Source organism: Engraulis encrasicolus, chromosome 1 (genome assembly GCF_034702125.1).
Source record: "Engraulis encrasicolus isolate BLACKSEA-1 chromosome 1, IST_EnEncr_1.0, whole genome shotgun sequence".
Lineage (NCBI taxonomy): Eukaryota > Metazoa > Chordata > Actinopteri > Clupeiformes > Engraulidae > Engraulis > Engraulis encrasicolus.
The window spans coordinates 9,656,500-9,674,440 of NC_085857.1; the positions used below are offsets into that span (position 1 = coordinate 9,656,500).

The following is a 17,941-nucleotide window of genomic DNA, read 5'->3' on the forward strand; positions in this document are numbered from 1 at the left end:
AAAATGCACCACAGTAGCTAGTGTCTAGGTAAAACTTTACAAAATTACAAAATGAATTCGTATAACACAAAATATATATACAATACTTCCTAAGTATCCAAATTAACTATAATTCTGGTAAATATAAATTCTAAATACAAAATCTATGTACATAAATAAACATTTTACTTAAAACATAGAAAATGGCTCTAACATATCCCAGCCCCTAATTGACTAGGCCTTAGCATATCAATTATCAACTTAAAACTTAAACTCAGAGCCATTACCATTTTACTGCATATCTATCTTATCATTAACTTTCTTCAGCTTTCAGGTAAGTTTAATCTTCTCAGGTAAGTCTTTCTCTTCTTTCTTCATTCTTCTCCCTGCAATAAACAAAGTTTAGTTATTGGTCTTTGGATGGTGCTGGTCTTCGTCCGGACTTCAGCACTTCGGACCACCCCTCTGGAGTCTGGCACGACCTTGGTGATTCTGCCCAGCATCCAGCAGTTCCTGGCCAGGGATGGATCCGCGACAAGGACGACATCTCCAACCTTGAAGCTCCTCTTCAATCCAAGCCATTTTTGCCGCTCTTGCAATAGTGGCAGATACTCCTGGGTCCACCTCCTCCAGAATAAATCAGTCATATACTGAATTTGTCTCCAGCGCCGTCGTGCGTAGACATCGTCGTTACTGAACACACCAGGTGGCATGCTGGGTTGAGTCTTCAACAGGAGTAGATGATTTGGGGTTAACGGCTCGAGGTCGTTGGGGTCATCTGTGTTGGTTGTAATAGGTCTCCCATTGATGATGCTCTCAACTTCGCACAGGAAAGTCTGCAGTCCTTCATCATCTAACGATTGTTGCCTTACAACAGAACGCAGGACCTTCCTCACGGTACGAATTTGACGTTCCCATATGCCGCCATGATGAGATGCAGCAGGCGGGTTGAACAGCCACTGCACTCCCTTCTGCATCATAGCTTCATTGATGCGGCTCTGGTCCAGTTCTTTCAAGGCTTGTCTCAACTCTCTCTCTGCACCGACCAGATTAGTGCCGTTGTCGGAACGGATGACAGACACTTGGCCTCGTCTGGCTTGGAACCGACGTAGAGCGTTGATACACGAGTCCGTGTCGAGGGAGTATGCGACTTCTATATGCACTGCTCTGACTGTCAGACATGTGAAGAGCACTCCGTACCGTTTGACCTTGGCTCGTCCTCTTTTTATCTCAAAAGGACCAAAGTAGTCCATGCCTGTGTTTGTAAAAGGCGGTTTGTCGGGTAGCAGACGATCTTGTGGCAAGTCTGCCATTTTCTGTTCCCCAGCCTTTGCATGCAGTCTTTTACAGAGGTTGCACTCTGTGATCACTGTTCTTGCTGCTGCATTGGCTCTAGGTATCCAATATCGTTGTCTTAGTCTTGCCAGGACAAGATTTCTGCCGCCGCATCCAGTTTCTAGGTGGGTATGGTGGAGAATGAGGTAGGCTACTCTGTGTTGTTTCGACAGAAGGAAAGGATGCTTGGCCTCCTCAGGCATCGCTGATCTGTTCAGGCGGCCCCCTACTCTCAAAACACCATCTTGTAAGTATGGATCCAATTTGAAAATTGAGCTGGTTCTTTTCACATTTTTATTTCCTTTCTGTAGAACTTTTATTTCTTCAGCATAGGTCTGTCTCTGGCTGTATTTGATCAGCTCCATTTCTGCTCTGGATAGCTCTTCAACTGTGAGCATTTTCTTTTCCAAGTTCTTTTTACAGGTGTTCATTTGTTCTTCAACCATTGCTTTGTGTTTTTCTGTGTCATGTTCAGATTCTTTCACAGCTTTCACTAATTCTTTTCTTTTCTCACTCAGGTGTTGCAGTATCTCTTTTAGGCGCAGAATCCAAGCAGTTGCCTTCTTGAGTCGGTACCAGCTGGAGTAATGCTCCACAAGTTGGTTCACTGGATCTGTGTTGTCGACCACTGGATTCGTGCACGATACAGCAGCTGATGTCTTCACCTCTTCATCACTTTCTGACAGGTAAGTAGACTGTTCAGGTTGCTCTGGCCAGTGGTCAGGCTCGCTCAGGAAGCTAGGCCCTTGAAACCAGTTGTCGCTTGACATGAAGCTCTCTATCTTTAAGCCTCTTGAAGCTTGATCAGCTGGGTTCTGGGAGGTGTTGACATACTTCCACTGAGCTCTTGTGGTGGCTTCTCTAATGAAAGAGACGCGGTTAGCCACAAACGTCTTGAAACGAAGAGCGTCATTTTCAATGTACCTTAGTACAGTCGTACTATCTGTCCAGAAAATGGAATGTGTCAAGGGAACTTGAAGTTCTTCTTTTAGCATTCGGTCAACCTTGACTGAGACCATGGCAGCTGTCAACTCCATCCTTGGGATCGTAACTTGCTTGAGCGGAGCAACTCGGGACTTGCCCATCAAGAAGCAAACGTGTTTCTGTTCTTGCTCATTCGTCAACAGGAGGTAAGACACAACCCCGTATCCGTCTTGACTTGCGTCGGAAAAATGGTGGATTTGTGCGACCTTTGTGACTCCGAATGAGCTGGACTTGAAACATCTGCTCACGCTGAGCTCTGACAGCTTGTCAAGGTCTGCTAGCCACTTCTTCCATGTTCGTTGTGGCTTCTCTGAGATTTCCTCATCCCAGCCTCGTTTGTTCTTGCAAAGGTTTCTCAGAATGAGCTTGACGGGCAGGAGTAGTGGCGCCAAAAACCCCATCGGGTCATACACCGAACTAACAACTGAAAGGATGCCTCGTCTTGTGCATGGCTTGTCAGGCAGCTGAATTTTGAACTTGAAGCTATCGGAACTTGTGCACCACTGCACGCCTAACGCTCGTTCAACTGGTAGTTCGTCTTGCTGCAAGTCCAGATCTTTGACTTCAGCTGCTCTTTCGTCGCCAGGGATGGAGCACAGCAAGGCCCTACTGTTGCTTACCCACTTGGTTAAGTGGAAGCCGCCACTGGCACACAACTCCGTCAGCTCCTTTACAAGATGCACAGCTTCCTCTTCGGTGGCAACTGACTTCAAACAGTCGTCCACATAGAAGTTCTTGAGGACTGTCTTTGCGGCTTCTGGTGAAGTAGTTGCAGCTGCGCCTTGTGCTGTTCTCCTGAGCGCATACGAAGCGCAACTGGGGGACGACGTGGCTCCGAAGAGGTGCACGCACATCCTGTACTCTTCCACAGGTTTGTTCAAATTGCCGCCTGGCCACCAAAGGAAGCGCAACAAATCCGCGTCTTCGTCTGGAACCCGCACCTGGTAGAACATGGATTCGATGTCCGCCATCAGTGCGACAGGCTCCTGCCTGAACCTCAGCAGCACTCCGATTAGGGTGTTTGTAAGGTCCGGCCCTTGTAGCAGTCTGTCGTTCAGCGACACTCCTTGGTATGTTGCCGCGCAATCGAACACAACCCTCAACTTTTTCTTTTTCGGGTGGTACACCCCATGGTGTGGGAAGAACCACACTCTCCCGTCACTGCGACTCAGCTGCTCATCTGGAACTCTGGTGGCGTAACCTTTCTCCAGGATGTTGTTCATGAAGCTGTTGTACTCTTGAAAGAAGTCTGCATTTCTGTTAAACTTCCGCTTCAGGGAGTTCAGCCGTTGCTCAGCTATACCACGGTTGCATGGCATCTTCACAGAGTCTTCCTTCAGAGGCAGCTTGATGGTGTAATGGCCATCGATCAGATGTGCTGATGTTGTCACAGTGTGCATAAACTGTTTGTCATGTTGTGATGGCTCTGACTTGTCCTCGCACCGGCGTTCGGGGAAATCAGCCTCGTAGTGCCTCATCAACATGTCTTCTATGCTTAGAACAGAGATGCGATTCACTGAGAAACTCTGTCCCTCAGCGCCATCGGATTGTTTGTCTTGGCATCTGCTGACAGGTCCGTTGACACACCACCCTAGGGCCGTCTTCACAGCCCAAGGACCTTCGTTTCGGCTGTTTATGATCTCCCATGGCTCCATAGCCTTGTGAGCGTTGGAACCGATGAGAAGGCCAATCTCTGATTCCAGTTTTGGAAGATGGACTCGGTTCAGGTAAGACCACTTCTCCAAATCTTTCCTCTGTGGTATGTTGGTTCTCTTTGCAGGTATGTCTGGGTGCGTGTACACATTGGGCAGCTTAATGTAGTCTTGTCCATCTAAGTCACACACCTCCAGATCTGTTAGGACATAGCTGCTGACTTTCTGTTCCTGTGACATGGTGTGAAGAATGTACTCCGTCTTTCTTCCTCGGATGTTCAACTTCTTTGCCAAGTCCTCAGTACAGAAAGTAGCGGTGCTTCCTTGATCCAGGAACGCATACGTCTTGATTATACTTGAACCCCTCTTGTGTCTTATCTGCACAGGTACGATGGGAAGAATGCAAGCGTTGTTCCCAGCCCCAGTTTGGTCACCTCTTCCACATCCTGCTGACACGAGAGCGTTTGTTTCTTCCGCTGCATTCGATGCACTGTCATCTGCACTGTTTTTTTCTTGTGCTGACTCTTCCTTCACAACGTGCAGGATAGCAGGATGCTTAAAGGAACAATCAGGGCATGAGCTCTTTTTCTTACAGTCCTTGGATAGGTGTCCTGCTGTCAAACAGCTAAAACAGAGCCCTTGTGACTTTAAAAAGTCAATTCTCTCGTTCTGGGGTTTCTCTCTGATCTTGTTGCACACGCTGAGTGCATGGTTCTTCTTGCAGAACAAACAGGGACTTTGGAAAGCGTTGCCTGACTTAGCTGCTTTCTTCTCAGCTTGGCCTTTGGGGGCGCTCTTCTCAGTAGCAGCCACATTCACTGCAAAGCTGCTTCGTTTTGACTCACCTTTTCCTGAGCTGGACTTCTTCTTTGTGTCTACCTGTTTACCTGAGGTGGCGTCCAGGATATCACCAAACAGTGGGTCATTAACAACTTTGGCTTGATGATACACAAAGTCCACCAGGTCAGGGAATTTGGCTCTTCTTCTCTTTTTCTCATAAATGTCGTAAGCATGGCCCCTCCATTTCTCTTTCAGCTTAAATGGAAGCTTGGACAAGATGCTCTTCATAGTGGTAGGATTGTTCATCTCGTCCATGTAGTCCACGTCGCTTACTGTGTTACCACATCCAATCAGGAACAAGGCATAGTTTTTCAATCCTTTCCTGTCATCTGGCTTTATCTGCGGCCAGTCCATTGCTTTCTTGATGTAAGCATTAGCAATTGTCAATTCGTCACCATAATGACGGTTGAGTAATGCTCTGGCTTCTTTGTAAGCCTTGTCTGGCCTCATGTGCTCACAGCTGCGAATGAGTTCAAGTGGCTCCCCACTCGTAAACTGTTCAAGGTAATACAAGCGATCTTGCTGACTGTCCGTCTTGCTAACGATGGCATGCTCGAAAGCTCTTATGAAAGACCTGTATGTCAGAGGATCTCCTGTAAATACTGGTATGTCTCTGTGAGGCAGTTGAGTCAGACTCTGTTGCTTGATGAGCATTTCAGTCACTTGGTTTTGACGCTGTAGCACTTGATACAGGTCATCAGCAGAATTAGCATTCTGAGTGTTGTCAGTCATTTGCCTTCCTGAAGATTGTCCTCTCTGTGAAGAGACAACTGGCGCAGCTGATCTAGGCTTGACATCCTGCAGTAGCTTTGCAGCTCCAATGTGCCCATAATCATGACTATGATACTTCTCTTTGCTTTCAGTCACATACCTAGGTTCAACTTTAGGCTTTGTGACTGGTTCCAGTAAATCATGAACAGATTGAGAATCTTCATAATCTTCATAAATCTTTAATTTAGCTTGTGAAGCAGCAATGTCAGTTTCAAGCTGCAACTGTTCCTTTTTTGATCTCAAGCGCGATTCTTCTGCTTTCAAACGCATTTCTTCTGCTTTCAAACGCATTTCTTCTTCTTTTAAGCGCATTTCTTCTTCTTTTAAGCGCATTTCTTCTTCCTCAATCTCTTTTTTCTTTTCAATAGCTTCTGCTTGCTTTAGCAGTGCTTCGTGTTCTGCTTTAAGTCTCAAGCGCACCGAGCTGGTGTTAGAGCGTTGAGATGAGCGGCTCCTAACTGTGTGAGTCTCAGAAATACTATCCTGTGGTTTAATACCATCTTCCTCTTCATGAGAATACTTTTGCACATTTTCAATCCATTCATTTAATTCGTTTATGAATGCATTTAATTCTTCACATCTGTTTAGAAATGTCTCCTGATCAGTATTTCGTTCCTCTTCACTCATAAGCTCACATAATTCTTCATTAAGCCGTTTATACTCTCCAAAACATTTTTCTAGCTTGGGTAGAATTTCCCATTGTAACCTTTCAACATTGCTTTCATCTTGTTTCAATGTTTCAATGTCTTTTCGCTGCTTTGTTAACTGTGCCAACTTTCCCCTTCTCTCATCTTTTAATCTCCTGATTTTCTCCTCCACTGCCCTTACCGTGGGCTTTGGTGCCCTCTTCTGGTCACTAGGCGCATCCGCGTTCGACTCAGCATTTAATTCAGCCATCTTGTTTGTTGACAATTTCGAAATTCCTCACAGCTTCTAAACTCTTCCAAACATTCACAGACACTTGTGAAAAGAGTTACTACTTGTGAAAGATCGTTTTGCATAAACAGGAATGACTGTCTTAGCTGGGAATCCTTTGGGCATTTACTGTAGATTTTGCACAGTCAGCTTAGCAGGATAGCTAGCGCGCTAAGTAGCGTAGCATGCTAACGGGAATGAATAGAGATATCAGACCTGACCCAGGGAAAGCTTGCTTCAGCCAGCACTGCAGTCGAAGTATTTCTTTACTATTTCAGTTCCTCTCAAACCTTGTAGGCGATTTCAGGTGCTTCTGTCTTCTTATTGAGCTGGCAGCATCCAACTTCTCATGTCCTCCTCTCAGCCCGGTAGCGTGGCTCCGAATCCTCGGCAACCCTCGTGGCTTGGGCTAGTCTTTTGACTTGAATGTGAGTGCAGGTGACTCACTAGCCATGAACCTCAGAGTTACTTTCGGACGCGACACAAAACAGAAATAAAAGTCTGGAGTCCAAAACTTAAGTTTGATGTCTTTCTTTATAGTAACTTAAAATAATACAAAACAAAAGATGAATTCCTAACTCCTATCTAAAACTAACTGAAATGTGACGGTCAAAAGACTGTGATGCTCCTAAGGTTCGTGGCTTCTACACTGACGTTCTTCATGCGTCCTGACGGTTTTATATTAATATCAGCAGCCAATCAAAATGCACCACAGTAGCTAGTGTCTAGGTAAAACTTTACAAAATTACAAAATGAATTCGTATAACACAAAATATATATACAATACTTCCTAAGTATCCAAATTAACTATAATTCTGGTAAATATAAATTCTAAATACAAAATCTATGTACATAAATAAACATTTTACTTAAAACATAGAAAATGGCTCTAACAACCTCATTATCTTGTATCACACTTCTCCTCCATACTTGTTCCTCAGCAGACAGGTTGCAGGAGCTGTGTACTCTTACAAAGGTTTCAGCTAGTAATTCCGCTTTTTCAGTATTCGTTACAGCTTCAAACTCTCCATTCTTCAGAACTGGTAGAGAAAAGTCCCTCCTTATTCCACCCATCTTTCTAATCATGCCCCATACATCCTCTATCTTAGTGTCTGATCCAATAGTACCACATAAATCCCTCCAATATCTCTTTTTGGTGTCTTTAATAATCCTTCTAGCTTTAGACTGTGCTTGTTTGAATCCTATAAGATTTTCAAAAGAATGATTATACTTAAGTTTCTTAAATGCTTTATTTCTAGTCTTAACCGTCGATTTACAATCCATCGTCCACAATGGTACAATTTTCTTTTGCCTGTGGCCATTAGACATACCTATGGCTTCCTCTGCAGCGTCACATAATTTGGTTGTTATCGCCTCATTCAACTCTTCTACCTCGTCTTCACCATTTAACAATATCCCCATCAATTTGGCATCTGTCATACTATATAAACCCCATTTGGCCTCCCTCATATTCCATCTAGGATGCAAAGTATCCTCCAGATTTACACTATGATCTCTTATCTTGATCCAGATAGGGAAGTGATCACTTTTAAAAACACCCCACTGAGCAGATCCTGCTATTTGTTCTGACACTATGGTGAGATCTATAGCTGATTCCACCCCACGCGCCACATCGAATCTCGTCCCCCTTCCGTCATTCATACACACCAAATTACAATCATCCATAAATTCCTCCACAACCTGACCATTATCATCTGTTCTATTACCTCCCCATAATGTGTTGTGGGCATTAAAATCCCCACATAAAATCTGTCTATTACACCCTCGCCTAAAAAAACCTTCAAGTACCTCTCTTGTAAGCTTTAAACATGGGTTATAAAAATTAACCACCTCAAACTTTGCATCCTCAGTCCACACTTCAGTCCCAATTACCACTTCTGCATTCAAATTTAACATCTTATAACTAAGACCATGTTGAATAAACATAGCTACTCCACCTCCTGCTCCCGTATCTCTGTCCTTACGTATAGCTGTGTATCCAATTATTCTAAAATCCAGTGAAGGTTTCAGGCAGGTTTCCTGCACGCATATAATATTTGGTTTATCATGCTGTTTTTCAATAAAGCGCTTAAGCTCTTGACCATTTGCTATTAGGCTTCTAGCGTTCCACTGCAGTATGGACAATACCATCAAGTACCACCACCACATGACTGCTGACTTTCGTTCACCTTTGCTGTTAATATTTCATTGATCACTTCAATTGTCAAGTCTTCCATACCAAGATTCTTCTTAGCTGCCCTCACGATTATACGAGTTTTCTGTGTCCTACTGTTGGCTGCTGCTGAGCAATTGATACATTCGACAATAAATGCCACAAATTTTCCTTTATCAACAATCAGGGTATCCTCATTAACATTGTGTCTCGGGAGTTGTGGGCCTAGCAATGTTTGCGGAGAAGGCTGGGGGGCATAAACCACTCGGGCGGCTGGCTTTGCTTTGCTTACTTTCTTAATGGCGTCAGCATACGACAACTTCTCATTTGCTCTCACATTTTGCACCTGCACCGCTTTTTTATGCGCCTCGCAGCCTTTGTAGGCAGCGCTGTGTTCCCCCCCACAGTTACAGCACTTTATTTTAGCTCCCTCCGAACATTTCCCATATTCGTGTTCTCCCCCACACTTGGCGCAACGGGGACTAGCCTTGCATACTGCGGCACTGTGTCCAAATCGTTGGCATTTATAGCATCTAACTGGAGGGGGAACATACTGCCTAACACTGACGTACCCAATCATAATCCTGTCTGGCAGTTCGTTTTCATCCATGACCAACATTACAGACAAACTGTCGGTTTTTTCTCCATTCCTAATGACAGGTAGACGTTTCACTTTAACAATTTGTGCGCCGGTAGCATTAGTTTTAATTTCATCTTCAGATATGTCAGTCGAAACACCCGAGATCACTCCCAGGACTTTACCTTTCTCTTCCCATACCTGTGGTTTAATCGCTTTCCCCAAAAACATCTTGCATTTCATAAGACCGTTTTGCTGCTCTTTGTCCCGACACACAATCATTAAATTACTTCCGGACGTGGCGCACGTAGCTGCAGCGACTCCTTACTCTCCCAACTCGCAGTGTTTATTTGTGTTATAATGTGTCATTCGAAATGTCTATCGTCGGAAACTATGTCGGAACGCATGTACAGTCGGCAACAGCTGTTGCAGATAAGAATGGACAACTTAAGCGATGTATTGGATATACCAACAGAGACACTGGAAGAACTGGGGATACTACGGCGGCATACATCGGACCCGTCTGCTTCGCCTACATGGAGACGGCGAAAGAGGTGCTCCAGCAACCACATTGACATTGAGGAGTACACAGACACCGTGACCTCCTACATCACAAAATGCATTGATGATGTTACAGAAATAAAACGCATCACCACCAGGGCCAACCAGAAGCCATGGTTCACAGGAGACGTTCACAGACTGCTGAGGGCCAGAGACAAAGCCTTCAGAGCAGGAGACGTAGCTGGCCTAAAAGCAGCAAGGGCAAACCTGTCCCAGGGCATCAGGAAAGCAAAAAAGGAATACTCGGACAAAATAACAACACACTTCAAAGACAGCAGAGATGCACAGAGCCTGTGGCAGGGCATACAGGCCATCACGGACTATAAGCCCGCACCACGAAGCTGTGACAACAACACCTCTCTGCTAAACGACCTGAACAGTTTCTTTGCCCGTTTTGAAGCACAAAATGACACTCATCCACAGAAAACTCCCCCTCCCCCCCATGATCAACCCCTGTACCTGTCCTCTGCCAGTGTGAAGAGGACACTGGCCACCATCAACCCACGTAAAGCAGCTGGCCCAGACAACATACCTGGCCGAGTGTTGAAGGATTGTGCAGAAGAGCTGAAGGATGTCTTCACAGACATCTTTAACATCTCTCTGGAGCAAGCAGTCATCCCATCACTTTTCAAAGCTGCTACCATCATACCCGTGCCGAAGAAATCATCACCATCATGCTTCAATGACTACCGTCCTGTAGCACTGACGCCCATAATCATGAAGTGCTTCGAACGGCTAGTCCTGTCACACATCAAAGCCACCCTACCCCCCACCCTGGACCCCTACCAGTTCGCATACCGAGCCAAGCGATCCACAGAGGATGCAATCTGCTCTGCCCTCCATCCAGCCCTCACCCACTTGGACAATAAAGACTCATATGTGAGAATGCTGTTCATTGACTTCAGTTCAGCATTCAATACCATAATACCACAACAACTCATCAGAAAACTGGACAAACTAGGTTTCAGCACCTCCCTCTGCAACTGGCTGCTGGACTTCCTGATGCAGAGACCACAAGCAGTACGGGTAGGAAATAACACCTCAAGCACCCTGACCCTGAGCACGGGGGCTCCGCAAGGTTGTGTTCTCAGCCCCCTGCTGTTCACGCTGCTGACACATGACTGCACAACGACCCACAGCACTAACCATCTAGTGAAGTTTGCGGATGATACAACACTGGTGGGCCTCATCACTAAGGGCGATGAGACCCACTACAGAGAAGAAGTAGACCTGCTGGCCAGATGGTGCAAAGACAACAACCTCCTGCTGAATGTCAACAAGACCAAGGAGATTGTTGTCAACTTTCAGAGGGTCCAAAAACAACTGCCACCACTGACCATCGACGGTGATGCTGTGGAGAGAGTGAGCAGCACCAAGTTCCTTGGAGTGCACATCAGCGACGACCTCTCTTGGACCACCAACACTACATCACTGGCGAAGAAGGCCCATCAGCGTCTCTACTTCTTGCGCAAACTAAAGAAGGCAAGTGCTACACCCTCCATAATGACAACATTCTATAGAGGAACCATAGAGAGCGTCGTGTCCAGCTGCATCACAGTGTGGGGAGGAAGCTGCACGGAGAAAAACAGGAAGACACTCCAGCGTGTTGTGAACACAGCGAAGAAGATCATTGGAGTACCACTCCCCTCCCTGCAGGACATTTACACCGCACGCCTCACCCGAAAAGCACTGATGATCATCAAAGACACAAGCCACCCTGCACACAAACTGTTCAGCCTCCTGCCCTCTGGAAAGAGGTACAGGCGCCTCCGTTCCCGTACCACCAGGCTTGCAAGCAGCACGATGCATCAAGCAATCAAGATACTGAACACTCAACCCACTCTCCCTTCACTGTCAGCCTCTAGCCAGCCAGGCCACTGACAACGCTCCCCCCCTCATCCCCACCACCATATCTGCGACTGAACATTCCACCTGCACTACTACATCTGTGACTGAACTTTCAACCTGCACTAACTCAAAACATACACATGCACACACACACACACACACACACACACACACACACACACACACACACACACACACACACACACACACACACACACACACACACACACACACAAGCACACTGCACTTTCTGCACTAAACCCAAACATACACACACTGACACACACAATCACACACATACACACACACACACACATACACAGGTACACACACACAGACGCACACCGCACTTTCTACCTGCACTAAACACACACACACACACACACACACACACACACACACACACACACACACACACACACACACACACACACACACACACGCACACAAAACACACACACACACACACACACATACTGCTGCTGGTGGTTCTTCAAATGCTACTATTACTATGTCAGAACGCTATAAAGGACTTTTAGAAAAAGCACAACAAAATACCTCCTCTTAATGTATGTTCTCTACAAGTCTTCTGTTGTCCAGTCTTGCACTTTAAATGTCTGTATGAGCAATGTCTACGTCCATACTGTCTATGTCCATGTATGAGTACTGTCTATGTCTATACTGTCTATGTCCTTACCTAGATTAGTCTATGTCTGCATGGGAGAGCAAGAAACGCAATTTCAAATTCTTTGTATGACCAGTGCATGTAAAGAAATTGACAATAAACTTGACTTGAACTTGAACTTGAACTTGAAATTACCATCCTTCAAAGGCCAAACTGCAAAATCTTGACCAACCAATTTATACACTTCTTCGCTGGCCTTTATGGGATTGACAGTACACGGGGTTTGGAATCTAAATATTACTTTCATTTGAGGTGGTGTACCTTCCTCATTGCTGCTACTATCAGATTCAGACGCTCGTGTAGTGGAAAAGGTTCTTTTCTTTGAATTCCTCTGCTTGAGCAGCTGCCATCCACCTGTTTCAGCGGGACTTTGATTAACCTGTCTCTGATCTTTTGTTTGCTCAGGTTCAATGTTTTGCTCCATTTCTTCTTCTACTCCTCCTCCGTCTGCCATCATTTGCCCATTGACAGTAAATAGAATGGACGCCAAATCAACGCTATTTGCCATTCAACGCTTTGAAGCCAGATTTGGGAACATTCCAACTTACATTCCACCTTAGCAACGCCAAACGCAGGTGCTGATTGGACAACAACAAGACTTCTAACGGTCAATCAAACCATGTTCTGATGCTCATTGGTCAATTTAACTTTTAATATCTCTCTAAAATAAAACATCACCACAAAAAATCACCACCCTGGTAAGTTGGAGAGCAAGGGGACCTACTAGTTGAGCGAAAAATGATCCCCCTGGAGTGGCATTTAAGGGAGATACAGGGTTTTATGTCTCTCATAGGAATGAATGGGATTTGGCCATTTTTTGGTCTTTTTGGGTCCAACCTTGGCTCCAACTTGGCTTCAACAATGAAATAGAATTTTGGCCTCCATTCTATTTACTCTCAATGGGTTCACCTTACTTTCTATGCCTGGATCACACCTCAACTCCAACGCCAAGGCAGCTTCTCTCGCTCCACTGCAATCCATCCACTTTGAAACGCCAACGTTTCGCCATCCACCACATTCAAACAACGCGCCACCGACCGACCGACCGACCGACCGACCGGAAACCTAATTCAGGAAGAGTTCTTCTTCTTCTTCTTATGGTTTAATGGCGGTTGGCAAACCAGCTTTGTTGGTGCATTACCGCCACCTCTGGATCTGGAGTGTGAACAGGAACAACTACCTCCCACTACTCAAAACAAACTAAGTGAACAAAAACAAAAGTAATCATAATAATGAAAATGATAATAATAATAATAATAATAATAATAATAATTTAAAAAATCAGAATACAAAAAGGAAAAGATGTTAAATCTTGCTCATTAGACCTGTGTTTTTCAAAAACTTGCATATGTGGTTAGACCCCACATGCCCTGTACTTAACTGTAGTACTTTCTGAAAGTTAAAAGCCACTTTTTCCCTCTGTAAGTCAGCAATTAGTTGTTGTCTTTCAGTGTGGTACCTTGGACATTGCATCAGTACATGCTCTATGGTCTCCTGGCTATCACTGCACTCACAGGTCCCATCAACATGCTTCTTAATTCTGAACAGTGTGCTGTTAAGTCTTGTGTGGTCAAAGCAAATCCTGGAGAATATAGACAGGTCATCAGCTGGGAAAATTAGGCCTTTCGTCCTACCGCACTTTTCTCTGTGGATTACTGACCAGAAGCCCTATTGGAAGAAATTGAAACATGGGGCCACGTCAATTTTTGCTCAGAATTCAATATGGCCGCCATTTTCCAAAATGACTTGTTTTCATGCGTTATTACATTGTACTATAAGGTGATATTCATGAACGATGAACTACTTTCAGCACTATTCTGTCCTATTTCCTTACATACATGTTTACAAAGGTTGACTAAACTAAAAGAAATGAAAATAAAGTTGGCCACCTTGCAATATCCAAAGGAAAGTGCTGAAAATAATGATTGAAATGCACATACAGAGTCTATGGCTGCTAAAATTAGGCCTATTGTCCTGTCAGGGTTTTCACAGTGGATTACAGACCAGAAGGCCTATTGAAAAAGATGAAAATTTGGTACTCCAAAATGTTCTGTTTTTCAGAATGGCTTTCACACATTTTCTCAATACTGTAAGGCCATAATTATCAATAAAGATGACCTATTTTTCAGTTAAATTGTCTCCTTACAGATGTGAGTATAAGGGTTGTCTAGAAAAAGGCATGAATGAATGAATACAGGGGGTGGACAAAATAACTGAGACACCTTGCTGTCTCGGTCAAAGATGCAAAGATACTGTGGCTCCGAGACTTGCTGTCTCGGTCAAAGATGCAACAGTTACACAGAATTTCTCCTTTTTGAACTCTGACATGTCACCCATAATGTTGTGTGCATTGCAAAATTTTGAGCAAAACTGTGCTCATTGAACCTTCACACTTCACTTTACTGGTGCAATGTGCCATTAATGAAGATTGACCAACAGGCTGGTCCACTTGAGCCATTAAACTTCCAACACTAAAATGATAGGTGTCTCAGTTATTTTGTCCACCCCCTGTATCTTGCCACTTTGAAATATCCAAAGGAATGGTGTCAAATCATTGAATCTCACAAACACAGTGGACTGCTGAAAAAAGGCATATTGTCCTGCCAAACTGTGTGTGTGTGTGTGTGTGTGTGTGTGTGTGTGTGTGTGTGTGTGTGTGTGTGTGTGTGTGTGTGTGTGTGTGTGTGTGTGTGTGTGTGTGCGTGTGCGTTTGTATGTGTGTGTACGTGTGCCTGAGTGCGTTTTTCTGAAGTGTGAGTGGCCAGTGTGCTTCTTTACATACACTGACATAGACACAGTTGACCGGGTGTGTGTGTGTTGGGGGGGGACCGAATGATGTGGAGGAGCGGGGGGATGAATGAGGGGGTGAGTGGGGGTAGGGGGGCAGAGTGGGGTGGGGGGGGGAAGAGTCGGGGTTGAATTAGGAGGTGGGGGGGGCAGAATAGTGTGTGGGGGGTTGGGGGGGGCAGAATAATGTGTGTGTGTGTGTGTGGGGGGGGGGGTAAGTTCAGTCGGCGGGGGGGTGGTTTGACCTGCCAAACTTTTCACATTTGGGTGGGCGGTGGGCAAGTATTTTGTGGGGGGGTGGGGGAAGAGTCAGGGTTGAATTAGGAGGTGGGGGGGCAGAATAGTGTGTGGGGGGTTGGGGGGGGGGCAGAATAATGTGTGTGTGTGTGGGGGGGGGGGTGGTAAGTTCAGTCGGCGGGGGGGTGGTTTGACCTGCCAAACTTTTCACATTGGGTGGGCGGTGGGCAAGTATTTTGTGGGGGGGTGGGGGAAGAATGAGTCAGGGGGTTGAGCGTGGGGGGCAGAATAGTGGGGGGTGAGTGAGGGGTGGAGGGGCAGAGTACGAGTAGCATGGGAAGGATGAGTGAGGGGGTTGGGGGCAGAATAGTGTGTGGGGGGGATGAGTGAGGGGGTGGAGGAGGAAGAATAGTGTGTGGGGAAAAGACACTGTAGAGCAGGGGAAAGATGAGCGGGGGATACGCGTGGGCACACAGGCACGCACACTCACCCTTGCTTTATGCAAAAAAAATGTAGGCCTGAAAAACTTTTGGTCAGAAATCTAATGTGAAAAGTTTGGCAGATCAATAGCCTTTTTTCAGCAGTCAACTGTGTATGTGTAATTCAATCATTTTCTGACAACAATCCTTAGGATATTGTCTATAGGAAATTTACATCTTTCTGTTGCCAACCTTTGTACTCACGTCTGTAGATAGGAGATTTCACTGAAAATAGGTTATCTTTATTGATAATTATGGTATTACAGTAGTGAGAAAAATGTATGAGAAAATTTTGAATTTTGGAGCACATTTGAGATGGCAACCAGCTGGTGAATCTTTTTCAATAGGCCTTCTGGTCTGTAATCCACTGTGAAAAACCTGACAGGACAATAGGCCTAATTTCCGCAGCCATAGACTCTGTATGTGCATTTCAATCATTATTTTCAGCACTTTCCTTTGGATATTGCAAGGTGGCCAACTTTATTTTCATTTCTTGTAGTTTAGTCAACCTTTGTAAACATGTATGTAAGGAAATAGGACAGAATAGTGCTGAAAGTAGTTCATCGTTCATGAATATCACCTTATAGAACAATGTAATAAGTCATTTTGGAAAATGGCGGCCATATTGAATTCTGAGCAAAAATTGACGTGGCCCCATGTTTTAATTTCTTCCAATAGGGCTTCTGGTCAGTAATCCACAGAGAAAAGTGCGGTAGGACGAAAGGCCTAATTTTCCCAGCTGATGACCTGTCTAATACATCCTCAACCTTCTTCTCTCTGGCTGTGACTTTAGCCCTTCCCACTTGACTCTGGGCAGCATGGTACTTCCGTCCTGTGTCTCCAGTATCCCACAGTCGTTGCCACTTCTCACAGGTTCTAGCTTTAACTATGCTCTTGACTTCGGCCTTACTGTGTTGCACCTTCAGGTCAATAGACTCCTTCTTTAAAGTATCCTTAGCAAGTTTGTCTGCCATTTCGTTGCCTCTGACGCCTATGTGTGCAGGTGCCCATAAAAAACACTGTTTCAATCCCAGCCTTGACCAAGTTGTTACCACTTTGCATTATTTCAACTATAAGGTCTTGCCTTGACTCTGACTGGCCACTCTTTATACTCAGAAGTGCTGAGCTCGAGTCAGATGCTATTATGCTGCGTTCCTCAGCGGTAGGAACCTCCTGGTTGCACACAAATAGCCACCCACTTCCTACTCCGACGCATTCCAGATAGTCGTAACTCGCAACCTTCTACGTAGCTACCTGATCCAAATATTGCGCGGTATGAAAGCGCGCATGCGCGGTTACACCAGACAGCTACTCGGATCCTAGCGATACGCGATACTTCTAAACAGCATGGACGACCAGAGAAAAAAAGTAGCACTTGGGCTGTTGATGAAGAGGCATTTTGACTCTGCGCAAATGGCCATCCTCATGCACAACAACGACATGCACAGGCGCGGAGTGGCCATCGGGAGATCGGGGACTTGTCCCGGTGGGCCGCGGCCGCGAAACATTTTACAACGGCCGTATTATGTTCTCAGCCGGCCCCAAAGCGTTCGGCCGCATTATATGCTCAGCAGGTACAGTATTCAAACTAATGCGAACAAGCTACAAATCAAATCTTACTAAAACAAAAGTTGACTCAACAGTATATATACCGTTTACCCGACCGCAATACCTCAGTGACGGTGTCAAACAGTAAATTGGCCACACCCCTTCTCTACTGATAATGTTCATACACCGTAGATCGCGGAAGTTTACTAGATCTTAGTAACATAGTTTCGTTTTCAGTATTTCAAGAACCTGTGATATTTAGATTGGTTACCAAGGAACGGAAATATTAGTCAGTTGTGATTTATTTTCCGATTTCCACATGACTGTTACAGTTTACAGTCTGCCACTCCAGATTCTCTTGTTCTGTGGTTATTGACTTGGGTTACGAACATACTCCACCAAGTGGTAAGGAAGTGAACTGCAGCTAAGCAGGAAAACACGTTGTACATGTTTTGATGGCATTGGTTTGTTAGAACTAGAGGTATATCTCATTACAGTCGAAATAATGGTATATCAAACATACATTTATATATGGCACATTTAGGATGTAGTCTATGTAATGTCTGAAGA

General features: G+C 45.1%; 1 protein-coding gene across 1 annotated transcript; it reads right to left on the reverse strand.

Annotated features, from left to right (window-relative positions):
* Nucleotides 1-342: 342 nt before the first annotated feature.
* LOC134445761 (uncharacterized) lies at nucleotides 343-5,444 on the reverse strand. The gene has a single exon (XM_063194829.1). It carries the CDS (start codon nucleotides 5,442-5,444, stop codon nucleotides 354-356), a length of 5,091 nt encoding a protein of 1,696 aa, XP_063050899.1. The 3' UTR covers nucleotides 343-353.
* Nucleotides 5,445-17,941: the final 12,497 nt, after the last annotated feature.